Source organism: Sphaerodactylus townsendi, linkage group LG07 (assembly GCF_021028975.2).
Source record: "Sphaerodactylus townsendi isolate TG3544 linkage group LG07, MPM_Stown_v2.3, whole genome shotgun sequence".
Taxonomy (NCBI): Eukaryota; Metazoa; Chordata; class Lepidosauria; order Squamata; family Sphaerodactylidae; genus Sphaerodactylus; species Sphaerodactylus townsendi.
The window spans coordinates 69,603,890-69,619,595 of record NC_059431.1 but is presented as its reverse complement, the minus strand read 5'-3'; the positions used below and the strand labels follow the sequence as shown (position 1 = coordinate 69,619,595).

Sequence of the window (15,706 nt, the reverse complement as noted above, 5' to 3'; positions counted from 1 at the left end):
CTGCCTTAACCCTAATCCTAACCCTAACTAATTATTTTATTTAATTTATTCAGTCATAAATTGTTCCCAAGGGTTAAGGCAAAATCCTGAAACCTGAAACTGATCATAACCCTATTCTCAGAATGCACCCTAGAACTCAATATAACACTAAGGCTAGCCGGAGTCCCTGCCCTTGCCTTAACCCTAACTAATTATTTTTATTTAATGTATTCAGTCATAAATTGTTTCCAAGATTGTAACAAAAAATAAATTAAATAAAAATAATAAATTAGGGTTAGGGTTAAGGCAAGGGCAGGGGCTCAGGGTTGCCTTAGTGTAACGTTGAGTTCTAGGGCGTAGTCCGAGAATAGGGCTATGGTCAGTTTTCGGTTTGTTACAATTTTGGGAACAATTTATGATAGCATCGCTGGAAGGAAAGGTGAATGGAGGGACTGAACTGGAGGCAGCTCCGTGCGTGAGGGTGCTGCTTTTCTCATCCCCTCCACTCACCTCTCCTTCCAACGCTGCTCTGGAGGGACACGGCCATGCTACCCTCCGACCTCCAGGCCACACAGAGCCGCAGCATAAGGCTGAAAGAGGTCCAAGGGTACATAAGAACATAAGAACAAGCCAGCTGGATCAGACCAAAGTCCATCTAGTCCAGCTCTCTGCTACTCGCAGTGGCCCACCAGGTGCCTTTGGGAGTTCACATGTAGGATGTGAACGCAATGGCCTTCTGCGGCTGTTGCTCCCGATCACCTGGTCTGTTAAGGCATTTGCAATCTCAGATCAAAGAGGATCAAGATTGGTAGCCATAAATCGACTTCTCCTCCATAAATCTGTCCAAGCCCTTTTTAAAGCTATCCAGGTTAGTGGCCATCACCACCTCCTGTGGCAGCATATTCCAAACACCAATCACACATTGCGTGAAGAAGTGTTTCCTTTTATTAGTCCTAATTCTTCCCCCCAGCATTTTCAATGAATGCCCCCTGGTTCTAGTATTGTGAGAAAGAGAGAAAAATGTCTCTCTGTCAACATTTTCTACCCCATGCATAATTTTGTAGACTTCAATCATATCCCCCCTCAGCCGCCTCCTCTCCAAACTAAAGAGTCCCAAACGCTGCAGCCTCTCCTCATAGGGAAGGTGCTCCCTCCCTTGGGCGTGTCCCTCCAGAGCAGCCACCATCCCCCCTCTGCCCCACGGAGCAGGCGGCTGCCTGCTTTATCGGGCAAAGGAGGTTTCCTGCCCGGCGCTGCTGCCTCTCGTAGTGCCGCAGCCACCATCCCCCCTCTGCTCCACGTAGCAGGCAAATGCATGGTTCGTCGGGCAGAGGGGGTTTCCTTGCCCAGCGCCTCCGCCTCACAGCACTGGAAGGAAAGGTGAGTAGAGGGGCCGAACCAGAGGCGGCTCTATGTGGAGCCAGCTCTTTGGCTCAGTAGATCTTTGGGGTTGTGGAAAACGGGTCCAAATGGCTCTTTGGGTGGTAAAGGTTGCCGACCCCTGCACTAGACTAACGCCATGCCTACAAACCTGTGATCTAATAGTTATAGTCTTTTATCTGATTTTATTGTTTCCTTTTGTCTTCTTTCCTTTTAATATTTACACACTTATCCCATCTCCTTCATGTCACCATACCTTCTTTGTGTTCCCAATTTTATTCTGCCACTAGATTCTTTTATTTTTAGAGAGAGAGACAGACAGACAGACATATACTCTTAATATATTTTATCCTTTAAATAGTGAGTATTTTATCTACCTTGTGCTGGTCTACAACTGTAAAAAATATTGATTGAGACTTACAAACGTGAAGTAATTTTCCAGCTCTCACTAGAGGGTTTAAAACATATATGGAGGATGGTGGTGGCAGAAAAGCTATGAATCAATCACCTCCCAAAGTATGCCATTTTAGCCACTGTAGGGCAAATACCACTTTTGCCACATATACTGCACACCAGGAACTGGCCTTGGCTTATTTGGCCTTCAAAACATGTGCTCTACCACTGAGCCAAGTCCACTCTATTAGGGCTGCTGTAAGAATAACAGTTTGTACTGTAGCATAACCAAATAGCATATATACATTTATTGTTGCATTATACCCTTACTATTTCTCAGAGATGAAAAACAGAATAGACAAAAACACAAAAGTAGCTTGGACTGGAATTACTAAATAAAAGCATCTAGAATAGTTTAACTTAAAGAACGTTATTTGAAAATGTGTACATTACCAGGATTTCCTCTCTTATCTGACACTTCTTCATTTGTAACATCTCTCTGAAGCTGTCCCCGTACATTTCTGCTTCCTAAATCCTCATAGTCATGAGCAGAATTCTTCCTTGCTCTGATAACCACAGGAATTCGTACTGCAGACTTATACTCTCTCCAACCGTCGAGATTGGTACGATGGTTGTCAGATACCCACTTCTTAATTTGGTCTTTTTGAGAATCATTTACTCTCATTCCTTGATTGTGAACAGTATTTTTAAAAGAGTTTGGACTACTCAAAGCACCATGTGCTCCTTTCCTGGGACTTGTTCCATAGTGACCCAGTGCTCCCTTTCTTTTCTCAGTTCCCATGTCCATCCTATTGTTGCTTCCATTTCCATAATCATCCACAACTTGGTAATCATGACGAGAAGGACATTTCTGGAAGTCCTCTTCATTTACAATTCCCCGTTCCTTATTGTGCTTGGCAAAACAAAGTTTTGCAGCCTCCCCCATCATTATAGCTATTTGCTCTTATCCTGCAGGGAAACAGAGAAGAAATACATTTTCCAAATGAAACCAGTGATGCTGAATAAGCTTAGGAATCTGAGATTCACATTGTCATGCAAGTGCCTGTGTGGTCAACTGACTCTCAGGTAATTTAGATCTTATAAAATGCTGTCATAAGTAAGAGATACAGGCTTGGATCTTGCCTAGATTTCTGTAGGTTGGGGTGTGATTTCTGCCAAACCCATCTTCACCAAGCAACTCTGATTACCCCACCCCCCACTATCCTTGTGGGTCTCCGTCCTCATTTTGGGAGCGTTTTGGGTTGCTGTGGGAGCAGTCTGGGTTGCTGTTGGAATGGGGACCAATAAGAATCACCTACTCCCGTGGTGGCGAACCTTTGACACTCCAGATGTTATGGACTACAATTCCCATCAGCCCCTTCCAGCATGGCCAATTGGCCATACTGGCAGGGGCTGATGGGAATTGTAGTCCATAACATCTGGAGTGCCAAAGGTTTCCCACCACTGACCTACTCCCACCTGCCTGAACTCACATAAATCTAGCTTGGAGCCAACCCATATCGATTATCTGAAACATAAGAATGTAGTCATAAGAATCAATTTTGTAAGAGAAATATTCTAATTTCCCATGGTATACTGATGTCACATACTGCAGTATATAACCAACATTCCATTCTTATTATTCAATAACTTAGAAAATACGCAACATCCAAAAAGATAAAAACATCCATATAGGTAAAAACAGTAATCCACATACATAGGTGAAACTTTGCAGCCAAGGATATATACCTTTCCTCTTAAATTTATGTTAATATAAGCTGGATATGAGGAGTGACATCTCTCAAAAAACATCTTTGAAGAATCAATTCAAACGGTACACAGTGGAAGCTGAGTGGGGTCTTAGCGAAAGCAGGCTGTACTAGACAAAAGCCTAAATCAAGAATTGTAAACATACTGTGAGAGAGATCCATTTAGAGAGCAACCTACTTTCTATGAACCGGGACATGCTTGCATTTATACCGGAAGGAAACAATCACCTGTGCTAGTATATTAAACTAGTTGTCCATGAGGACACATAATAGTGAGAGCCCCTCTTGGAAGGGTCAAACACTGGGCAAGAATAGAATCATACTTGTGCCCAAATACCTTCTTGTGGCTTGCTGCTCTTTGTCCCACATTACTGCTATAAATACAAGGCTGCTTAATGGAATTGGTGTACCAAAGTGTACCAGCAACCCCACAGCTGTCTGATGAAGATGTGATCTGTGGCAGGAAAGTTTTTAGAATGTTCCCAGTGGGCCATTGCTCTGGGGAGGCCAGAACAAACCAATCCCTGGCAGCACTCCAAGGTCCTCTTGCCTCGGAACAGATCAGTGGCAGCTATGACAGGTATAAGCTCGCCAGTTGCCTTTTCCATACTATCAGCAGCTCGACTAAATTTCCAGCAGAGGTGATACATGTACTCATTCTCTCTAGCCATCATTGGTCAGGTGCCAGTCAAGCCATTAGGAAGAAAGTAACAGGTGAGTCTATTTCTATTTTTGCTGCTGCTGGCTAAGTCTGAGAATACAGCGCTACTCAGCTTAGCTTGCTCCTGGGACATTTTAATGTCCCACATTTATGGGTGGCATAAGTAGACTCCCAAGCTGTTGGCTTTTCACAAGTTACACAAAACTGAATTATTCAAGAGGATTTTTTTTACACAGGTAATAGAAGTGTACTGAAACAAAACTGTTCAGAAAATAATCTGGGTAAAGGGTTAGGGACTGTGGTCTATACTACTAAGTGTAGTTCATCCTATATATGTCAGGTAAATAGATCATTGAATAGTTTAACATATCATGTTAATACTTATGCTTTGCTTCAGTTCTGTTTCCAAATTTCTATAATTCACATCCTATAGTATTGCCATTCTCATGAGTGCACTGACTTACTTTGTGCCTTGAGTCTCAGTGAAAAAGTGACCACAAATAACGTAAATAAACAATCTGAACTAGGAATGGCTAGAAATTTGTTAAGCCAATAAAAGAGGTGAGGAGGCCAGTTGCAGAAGCACAGCATACTGAAAACATCCCTCAAAACACTTCCTTAGTATCAGCAATCAGATGGGGCAAAAAAAAGATCCAATCCTTACCCTTACAAAAGTAAGTTGGCAAGAAGTTTTAACATTGTCAAAGATCTGTGATGTGTTTTGTCCATTCATCTACTGTACAAGAAGATCTGGGGCACATCATCACTAGCACTGTTAGCCCCCTATCAGATTAGTGATTACAGTATCCTTTCCACTATGTGAGAGGAAACAAATATATATTTTGCTTGTAATTCAACCTACATATACCAGCCAGGTGAATTTGGGCCTTGATTTTTTAATTGGATTATTAGATCTACTTGTGGTTTTATCTGCCCTACCTCCCCCACCCCACCACTGGTTTCAAAGTCTCAGTTGACTTAATTACCTGACATACATTAATTACAACTTTGAAACTGCCAGACCTGCCTGACACTGTATTAGCAATGATGCCACGCATCATTAACCATATGAAAGAATCAATCTTTAGAAATGGAAAAATCTCCACAGAAAAACAGCACTGGGGAATGTTCTGTCCATATCTCTCCTGGTTTTAACTGTTCACTTATAATGAGAAAGGAGCATTAAGCCTGAAAAGGGCCAAACAACAGACTTTAATAGGTACTCACAAGGTCATTGTTAATGGGACTGCAATAAACACATCTGAGCCACCTAAAGTACAGCAACACTTTAAGAAAGGATTCAAAATACATCAAGTACTGGTATAGTTTTCAGACACATGACGCTAAAGAGGATGGCAGAAGTTCCTTTTCTTATGTCCCTCATATATGAATATTAATGCTTAGCCAAAAAAATGCATAAATTGATATGTATTTATACACACACACTTGGATTTGGGACAATTTAACACACACCTGGGAAAATATCCTTTGAGTGAGATACTGAGGCCTAATGTAAACATGGCACAAAGATTCCTGTACAACTGTATATAGGTTCAGTACTGTTTTAAACTGTGTCATTGCCCATGCAAAACAGCTACACATGTTCTGTTGGCACACCAATTCAGTACCAGTAATGGTTAAAGCCTGAAATGCAAACTGCTTTGCATAGGTATGTAACAGTTTAAATGGAACCTTGAGTTACAGCAGTTTCAGGGGAAAGCTTTTTGCCCTAACCCAGGGGTCGGGAACCCGCGGCTCGCGAGCCGCATGCGGCTCTTCCGCTGCTGCTCTGCGACTCCATGAGCCGAGCCGCCGGCCCCATCTCGCCCGCCCTGCAGGCATCGCCCAGGGCCAGCTAGGCCGCGCGAGGGTGAGCCCAGGGCCAGCTAGGCCGCACGCGGCCTTGCTTCCCGCCCGCCCCACTATTTGCGGGATGAGCGCTCTCCCGGCGGCCAAGCTGAGCCAAGCCGCCGGCCCCATCTTCGCCCGCCCTGCAGGGAGCAGGGCGGGCGCATCCATCGCCCACGGACGGCTAGGCCGCACCGCGGGCTTGCTTCCCGCACGCCCCGCTAGTTGCGGGGCGAGTGCTCTCCCAGTGGCTGGCCAAGCCGAGCCACCGGCCTCATGTTCGCCTGCCCTGCAGGGAGCAGGGCGGGCGCATCCATTGCCCAAAGCTGGCTAGGCTGCGCCACAGGTTTTGCCTCCTGCCCGGCTCACTGGTTGCGGGGCCGCCAGCCCCATCCTCACCTGCCCTGCAGGCGTGAGGGTGAGCGGGCAGGGAGGGTCGCGAGCGAGCAAGTGGGCGGGGGAGCGGACAGGGGAGGCATGCGAGCGAGTGGGGGGGGGGGTGAGCGGGGAGGGTGAGCCAAATGGCTCTTTGAGGGGAAAAGGTTCCCGACCCCTGTCCTAACCGATTCCCCAGTCTCAGCTGCCACTCTTCGCTGCTTAGCCTGATGACATAAAAGCAACCTAAGAATCTTTTAACGCCTGGAAAACTCAAAAAAGGATCACAGCAAAAGCTTCCGTGGGCTAGAACTCATATGAGTCATACAGAACTCACACATGTCTCTTCGGCAAATAGGAGGAAACGAAACTCAAACGTATTCGCTCAATACAGATTTCACATTCATTATACAACCCGATTTGAGCAAATCGTCACATATGAAACCGACGCACTATTTATGTAAGTACAGCGCGTGTCACTATTTTCATCTTTAAGAGGGGATCGTGGTTACTTCGCCAACTGAGCATCTCGAAGGAAAGGGAAAAGGGACGCTGCGGAGGTCCAGCTCAGGCTCAACAACAGGAACCTGCGAGAGTCGCCTCCTTCCTCACTCTGAGCCGCCAAGGCCGCAGACACGACTTCCCCCAACCAGCCACTGTTGCCCCCCACTCGTAGGCAGGCGAGGACGCGCTGCCCCCTCCCCAAACGGCAGTCCCACGGGCGAAGGACTTGGACAGCGCCTCCCTCCGACTTGCGGGGCGAACGGAAAAGGAGGAGGAGGAACTCACCGGACAAACAACCTAACCGCCCTTGGGGCCACGGCGTCCTTACTACCCCTTGTTCTACTACCACAGTCGCCGCTTTTCTCACGGCCCGTCACTGGACTGGGTCCATCCCACCCAAGCGAGTCCGCCGCCGTAGGAAACCGTCCGCCTTCTCTGCCCGCTCTTCCCTCCGCCTCTTCCCCAGTCCAGAGTCCGTCGCACCACCGAGCTTCATCCGGCACATTGTGTTTACCTCACGCGTCACGGCGATGTGACGTTACAGGGGCGGGGAGTTTGCGCGTTCGCCGTCCCTCCTCCCTCTCGCCGTTGCCATGGCACCAGAGGCAAGAGCAAGCCTTCTTATCGCAAGCAATGCAGCCGTCGCTTTTCAGAAGGAACAGTGTTCACCCTAATACGTATTTGCAACGCCGGCCTCTACCTTTGAAGGAGTGAAGTAATAAGATTGTTTTGAGACATAAGCACGTGCTTTCCCCTCTTTTAGCAAGTCATTGTGCGTGCAGATTCCTGCTTATTCGTTAAGCCCCGCAATCTAATCTGCTTCATATAAGAAATTTCTAAGGGAAAAGACATATCTTTGCAAAGGGAGGAAATACAGGTTTACTTTTCTAAAATAAAAGCTGGGACTTCAGGAAACACTCTACATCTGTAATTAATATCGCAATATCATTGTGCTGCTTTAAAAAAAATTGTATACACCCTGGTGACCTAGGGGAGAAGGGGCGGCTACTTCCAGGGGACTGGGGTAGGGAAACTGTTGAGAAACCTGTCACAGGGAGACCTTAACAATGCTATGCTTTGTCTGCAGCTGCACCAGACCCTGCAAAATATTGTCCCTGTGTGGAGAGCACTAGGGAAGGGTGGGGAAAAAGGAAAAAAATGTTACTCAAAGGCAATATTAATTTTAGGGATACTCAAGTAACCCTAGGGTTCAGTTCATTTTCTGCTTTGTAGACATGAGCAGGGAGCCAATTTTTTTTTTGTCAGGCAGTTCAGCTGTTTGTAAGCAACTCAGGCCCTGTTCCACTGGTGCCTGTCTGTATAGTAAAGTATCTGGCTGTCCTCAGCCAGGACCTTTTTGGTTCTGCCCCCCACCTGGTGGAACTGTCTAACAAGATCCAGGCCCTTGGAACTAAGCTCAGTTCTGTAGGACCTGTAAGATGGAGATGTTCCACCAAGCTTATGGCTGAGGCAGCTACAGTTTAGTAGACCAGCTGACCTACTCTACTTGTTCTCTCCTCCTTTTGCCCTCTCCTCCCTCTTCTTTTCTATTTATCTCTGTTTTCTTTTCTCCTCTCCTGTGATGATTCCTTTTCCTTTTTTCTTGCTCTCGATGCTTTGAGAACTTCCAGGTCGTTGGTCATCTGCCTACAACTGTTTCTGAATGCATCTCACCATCAGGAAACAATATTATACAGTAGGTATGAAATTAGTACCGGTATGTAATTTTTAATTTGGCTAGTGTTATGATTTTAATTTATGGTTAACTTAATAATAGTTGTAATTTATATTATATATTGTATTTGTATATATTGATTGATTGTTGGAAGCCACCCTGCTAGGGAAAGGGTAGGGTATAAAGAAAATATTTTTTAAATGTTCGAACAGTTCAAGTATAGGTAGCACTGTGTGAGAACTAGTTACCTCCCAGTCATTTGCACTGATCTGTTCTGCAGCCAATTGGTTGAATAAAGAGTGTGAAAACCAGTATGTTATTTGTAAATAAATTCTGTGGATTTTTAGCATTTTAAGTTCATTGGAACTGAGATATTGAAGTTATCTCACACATACATGGGATATCTCACACATACATAGCCTTATGGGATATGTGGTTCCCCCCAATATCAATTATCTGGCTCAACCATTCATGACCCTGGTGGAGAAAACAAAATCACCCACTGTGGTGCAAGTTCAAAGGTAGCTTCAAGCCACAAAGAAGGAAAAGAAACTTTACCTCCACAGCTGCTGCACAGCTGTTTTCCACACTACTCAAGACACATGGGTTATCAACTCTGGGTTGGGAAATTCCTAGAGATTTTGGAGATGGAACCTGGGGAGGGGAGGGACCTCAAAGAGGTAGAATTTTATAGAGTTCACCCTCCAGTGAAAATGCAGCCATTTTCTCCAATGGAATTGAACTCTGTAGTGTGAAGATCACTTGTAATTCTGGGAAATTTCCAGGCCCCACCTGGAGGTTGACAACCCTAGCCAAGGAAAGCCAGTGCTTGGCTCACAGTTGCACATTGCAGGTGTTGCAAATGCTTTGTTTGTGTGCTGATTGTGGAGTTTGCATCATGCTTAATCCGTTTATTTATTTATTTTGACCGACATGTTTAGAGGGGAGGATGAATTTATGCTTCTTGTTGCAGTAATATCACAAGAACCATCCAACAGATGCTGCAGTTCACATCTGAAGTCATGCCCGCAGGGGTCGCAAGGAAGAGGCAAGATGCGGTGATATCATCCGGTGGAGAAAGGCAATAGCCAAAAGCAGCAGGAGGAAGCCTTGCGGGATCCTTGGATCCTGGCAACGCTCTGCTGTGTAATGCTAAACGGCCCTGGCACCTTTATTAGGGTTTTGCACAATAGAAAGGGAAGGGCGGCAATAGAGGCGTACCGGAGAAGGCGGTGAGAGCAGGGAGAGCTGAGGCGGGGAGGGGTATCATATGATACATGACATCATGGAGTTGCCCTGCGATCGCGGGGAGGAAGCGTCCGTGTCTGGAGTCCTAATCCCACACCTGGGGCAGCAAAGAGCCCTTTCGTCCCCTTTGTCCTGGGACACCTGGTGACCCGTGGAGTCCCAGGCATCTCATGACGCCTGCTTGACTCCCCGCGAGGACGAGGTGGGGAAGGGCGTGTGCGCCCAGAGGCCGCAGCTGGCACAGGCATTCCATGCGCTCTATCTCTCGCCGGTTCTGCCTGCTGGGTTAGCCAGCGGGCTCCCACCCCTACATCTCTCCCATTTCTAGCGTTTTTAGAGCGGGGAGCCAAATTAGTTAGGGACAATTTAGGGGAGCAGCTTGCCTCTCCCAGGAAGATTTCGCTCAAGCTCAGAAATACGATTTGAGCTGTTTTGTGCAACATGAGAATCTGGTTTCTCACGCGGGGGAAGTCAAAAGGGTTTCTTGCACACATTACAGGCAAAAGATAGACATACCTTGAACAAGGCAGGATCAAACAACAAGGCATACAATATCCAGAAAGAATAAAAAACAACACATGTTACATTCTCCACACCCTTGGTGATGCAGCAACAACAGATAATCAATAAGCTGACATGATTGTCTAAAGGTAAACGGCCGAAGCTCGCTTGCTGCTCGGAGGCCAGAAGCATCCAAAACGGTCGAGGAGTGGAGTTGATGGACCATGACCATAAAGAGCGCCCTTGAGGCCAGAGCGGCCCGATGAAATCTTAGGCGTTACAGAAGGAAAACAAAGTCGGGGGGACTCCCCACGAGGGAAGTCGCGAGAGAAGCATACTCTGCCTTGGCTAGAGCGACCGCGTCGCTCCGGCAAGGGGGGTCGAGGGAGAGGGCGGAGCCGCTGCGGCGCCTGGGCTCCCTGGGCAGAGCCTGGGGCAGGACGATGGTGAGTCGGCAGCAGAGAGCTTCCGGCAGACAGGTAGGCGGGGATGCAACAACAAATAACTTCTAAAATCAAGGCAAGCAACAACTTCGATGATCAATTGGGTCACAGTACTCAATTCCTTTGGAGGTCGGCTCCAAAGGGCATAGATGGGGCAAGGCATAATACATTGTGCTAGCAACAATATTTACAAAACATGCATGTTTGTAGGAAGGCGACATCATATACAATAAGCATAGCTAAACGATACATAAGCTGGATGTAAGGAAGGGAGGCAGCCCATGGCTGCATAATTCTCCAATGCATGGCTCTTGCTGTTTCACTACCAAAGCTACAGAGCAATGGTGGTAGAGTCCATGGATTTCTCAAGAGCGTAGGGAGAGCTACTGATAGTCTTTAGCATTGCAAGTTCAGTGACTCCTGCAAGCAAGGCTGCGAGAAAAGGCATGTTCGATAGCAATCAAGTGGCTGAAAACAGCGGAGAGTTCCAAAGGTTAACCTATCAGGAATGTTCCTGGCTGCAACTCCAAACTTCAGCCAGGGGGCGGCAGAGAGGGAGAGAAACTTCAGCCAGGGGGCGGCAGAGAGGGAGAGAGAATGGCGACTAATGATGGTAGGAGGCAGCGACACGCGGCATCAACCTCTGAGCTATAGCTTGGCTGGCCCAGATTGATGTTCCCTTCTGGGGGAGCCCCAACGAGGGCTGCGATATCTGCGGGAGGGAATGGTGTGCTGGCTCCAGAGAGATCTTTCCCATATCGGCTCTGGCTGGGGGGCAACTGGGCTTTCTCAATAGGGCTGCTGGGCTGGATCCTCCAGGGAGATCCGCTCCACCCCCGGGATGGGGTTGGTTTCCATCTGATGCCACTCCATGGGCGGACATGGCGAGCTGGACTCCTGTATGGAAGAGAAAAACAAGCAACGCTTTTCCCCCAGGGGGTTTGCGCTGGCTGAGTTAGTTCTCATAGATGACAATGGAGAACCTGAGCCCTGAGTGGGGGGCGAGCAATTGGATGTGGTCTGCTGGATAGAGACCTTGATTGGAGGTTGGTAGAGGGGGGGCACTACTCCCCTTTCTTTAGTTTGTTTGGCCAAGATCTCCTTAAAAGATCACGGTCGGCCCATTCCAGTGATCGGCTTGCAACATTCAAGGCATTAAGAACACATAACACAAAAGTGCTGGAGACAGGAGGAAGGGCTCCAGGAGGGAAGCTTCAGGGGGAGAGGAATGAGGAAAGAGGTCACACACCCAGGTCCGGTGCTTGTTTGCAAGAGAACAATCCCAATGCGCATACATCCCTAAGGTGTGGGTTTTGAGGAAGCAACTTAAACAATTCCACGAAGTTATGATCATATCCTAGTAGAAGCAGCACTTAGAGAGGGATTTAGAAAAGAAAAAAAAATGTAGAGAGAAAATTCCACCTGGGCTTAGAGTTGGAGACGCCGCAGAGGCAGCAGGGAGGGGTTTGCGAAAAACCCTTTTCAACCCCTAGGTCTTGAGGGTGGGGTGGAGTCCAGCCCATTTTGAGAGAAGGCAAAAGGTATGCAGAGAAGAAAAGGGAGGGAGGGTTTTGGAAGTTAACCTTACCTTACCCTCCTGTAAGGAAAATTCTAGCTACAGATTTCAGGAATTCACTTCCTATCTTCACAGTGGAGACTGTGTGGAATGGATAAGAGTGGGGGGGCTGAAAAAGAACCCCTAGGTACTGTGACTGGCCAAGATGGCACTCAGCAGAAAATTGTGGGAACCCACTTGAGGGAAGCGATTCACCTGGTTTAACATATAAACCTGTGATGCGCCAATGTGGCAGTGTAGGCTCAGATAGACAAAGGAAAAGGTTCTCAAGGAAAGGCTTGAAGAAGAATTTTGAGGGTTTAAACTAAAATGGAGGTGAGCAAGAGCAAGATTCCACCAGCATCCTAGGGAGCACACGAACTGTGTCCCTTTCAAGGCTGATACTATAATGGGTGAAACCTTTCAAGGCATTGGCATACATAATCAAAAGGAGGAAAACTTTAGATTTAAGCACAAGAGTATAGCTTAGAAGCAATGGAAAAATCCCCCTCATGAGGGGAAAACCTTAAGGGTCCCTTTTAAAGGGGCAAGACACACAGAACATAAAGCACATATAATACAATGAGGAGGTTTGCAATTTTGACTCAAGATCTTGCTTTCTCTTTTGCTGATGATCGTTCTAATCAGGCATCCAGTGAGCTTTGTGATCTGGGGTGGCCAGCCGACAAATCAAAAGCACTGAGTCCAATATCTTGCTGCATTCCAAGTCCAGTTCTTATGATATCTGGCTTTAAGAGCTAAACATTTTAGGCTGCAGTCCTAAAATAGTTTAAGCATCTCTGAAGCACAGAATCATGCAAGATCCACCTTTTAAATTTGGTATAGTCCCAAGCAAACCAATTGGGATTTCTTATGAGAGCATTCAAGGCAAGGCAATTCAATCATAATTTATAGCATGCACTTAATCAATATACATCTGACTGGAAAGGAAAACGGCGTTAGTCTTTTCTCCTAGCTCTGTAGGAGGTGTATCCAAGCTGAATTACTTTTATTGAACATACAATTGAAGGCATATCTAGGAGGAAATAGCATGAGTTGAAAACATTCAGGTTTCCTTTCCCCCCCCCTTCCCGGGGGGGGGGGAGCCGGCGGCGGCTCTCTGGTCCTGGTTTTGCTGTGGGAGAGAAGGGGTTAGATGAGGGTCGATGGGGGAATTGCGCAAGCCTTTGTTCTCTGTGAGCTTGATTCCGAACCGGCTCAATCTGGACTTTAAGGGCAAGCACGTGTTGGATTTTTATGAAGATGGCTACAGCTGGATTTGGGGAGCTTACCCTCTGGATCTCACAGGGCGGTTCCTTTGCAGGCTGGAATCCTGCTCTTCCTGAGGTACTGAGGATTCTGCTGCTACCTGAGAGCATTAGAGAGCTTAAGAGGCTTTGCACATGCCTAGAGAGCCAAAAATGAAATCCTAGTAAGGTTTTCAAATTATATTAGGGGGAGCTGAGGCGCCGAGCACTCCCTCCTGGGTCCCAAGGGGGCTTCCTGGGTTTTTCCTTAGTGGAGGACTCCAGGTTTAAGACGATGAGGCTAGGGCGTTCTGTGGGGGTTTTAGAGCGGCAGTCCTCTTGGTTAGTGAGATGGACTGGGCATAGTGCCAGAATGTTGGCATTTTCTTCCGTCAACATTTCTTCCTGTTGCAAATCAGTGGTGCATTTTGCAGAGGTTTTGAAACGCGCGCCATTCTTTGGCGCTGACGGAGGCGTGATGACTTCAGAGAGAGAGGGAACGAGCAGGGCGGGAAATAGAAATGCAGAAGCCCGAGGGAGCGAGGCAGTGAGATTCAAGATCCAAGCTGAACTTAGATTAGATTCAAAGTGAAGGCACAGAGGCAGGAGGATCGAGATAGAAGGCAGACGGCTGGTGGAAGCAAGATTGCTCTAGGAAGGCTCACTCATGAGCGGAGAAGCTGAGGGAGGCAGGGCCAGCCCGCCCCATGCTCAGAGGGATTAGCCCGGGGGGAGTTTGCATGAAGCAGAAGTAGCAGGCAAGGCAGGAGGGAAGACAGGCATTAGACTTAGCAGAAAGAGAAGATTCGGGAATTGGAATTGGCAGAGTGAAAGATCGAAAGGAGGGACATCCTGTGGCTTAGAGAGACCACAAGACCTGCAGGGGCGCTGATGGGAGACAAAGCATTACTTGCCTCCACGTCAGTAGCTTAGTGACATCGTATGAGGCTTTTTTCGATACAAGAGTCGCCGATGCTTTCAGTCCTTAAGATTCAATGTCCCCCCTTTCTGGGTACCATGGACATTGCCTATCAATCTCCCAACCAATTTCGCATGAATCCCTTTTCCTTACAGAGACTCTGGCGCTTTTTGTCAGCAGCTTTCCCAGGTTAAGCTAGCGTGCTTGTCATAAGCAGTGCTTTGGCAAGCTCCCATACTTACCGGTGGTTCATCAAGGCGAGAGAGGGTCGTCCTAGAAGCAGCGAAGGTCCAGAGGATGGAAGCAGATCGAAGTGGACAATCCCGAGGGTGCCACCGAGGGGGGCCCTATTCAAAGCTGACGGTAAAAGCGGAGAGGCGGAGGTTGGAGATTCCGGAGTTTCGGCACCAGCATAAGAAGTCCCATGCACACGCCAGGGAGTCACAAGGAAGAAGGCGAAGATGCTTGGTGATATCATCCGGTGGAGAGAGCCAGCAGCAGGAAGCTGGCTTGGGATCCTTGGATCCTGGCAACTCTGCTGTGTGCTTTCGGCTCCTGGCACCTTTTATTAGGGTTTACAATAGGGGCAATGGGGCGTACCCGGGAGGCGGAGAGAAACAGGAAGCGGGGAGGAGTATCGCATATGATATATGACATCATGGAGTTGCCTACGTGCGGGAGGAAGCGTCCGTGTCTGGGTCTAATCCACACCTGGGGGCAAGAGCCCTTTCGTCCCTTTGTCTGGGACACCTGGTGACCGTGAGTCAGGCATCTCATGACCTGTGACTCACGGGGGACCGGGGGGTGGGGGAGCGTGTGCGCCCAGAGGCCGCAGCTGGCACAGGCATTCCATGCGCTCTATCTGCGGTTCTGCTGGGTTCGCGGGCTCATCCCTACACACACCATTCTAATTAACAGAATGATCTGCTTGGGGATAGGGCTGAATTGCATTTTTCCCAAAGTCAAAATTATGATTTGAGCAGTGGGAAAATGTGACTCAAAGGGAGGAATAGGCTAGCTTTTCTAATGTTTGGATAGTATTCAGCAAAATTTATTATGTATGTGCAATCAACATAACTTTACCTGAAAAGACACTAAGGGAAATGAACTCTGGTATTCCAGTTTAACTAGTTTTTAGGCCAGATTACGTGTCAATCTTCTGGTTCTTGCAAGATTGACACCTTTACTGTCTAGATATTAAGAGCCTGT

The 15,706-nt window shown here is 47.4% G+C and overlaps 1 protein-coding gene across 2 annotated transcripts in view; it reads right to left on the bottom strand.

Moving 5' to 3' along the window:
* Window positions 1-7,414, bottom strand: part of TUT7 (terminal uridylyl transferase 7) — a 48,888-nt gene extending 41,474 nt beyond the window's left edge. The window contains exons 1-2 of one of the 2 annotated variants that reach the window (XM_048504580.1): window positions 7,195-7,414; window positions 2,206-2,721 (exon numbers count right to left, since the gene is read on the bottom strand). In XM_048504580.1, the coding sequence (XP_048360537.1) occupies window positions 2,206-2,701 (496 nt within the window). In that variant the 5' untranslated portion in view covers window positions 2,702-2,721; window positions 7,195-7,414. The remainder of the gene's footprint in view (window positions 1-2,205; window positions 2,722-7,194) is intronic. The other variant, XM_048504579.1, reaches the window with a different exon arrangement.
* Window positions 7,415-15,706: the final 8,292 nt, after the last annotated feature.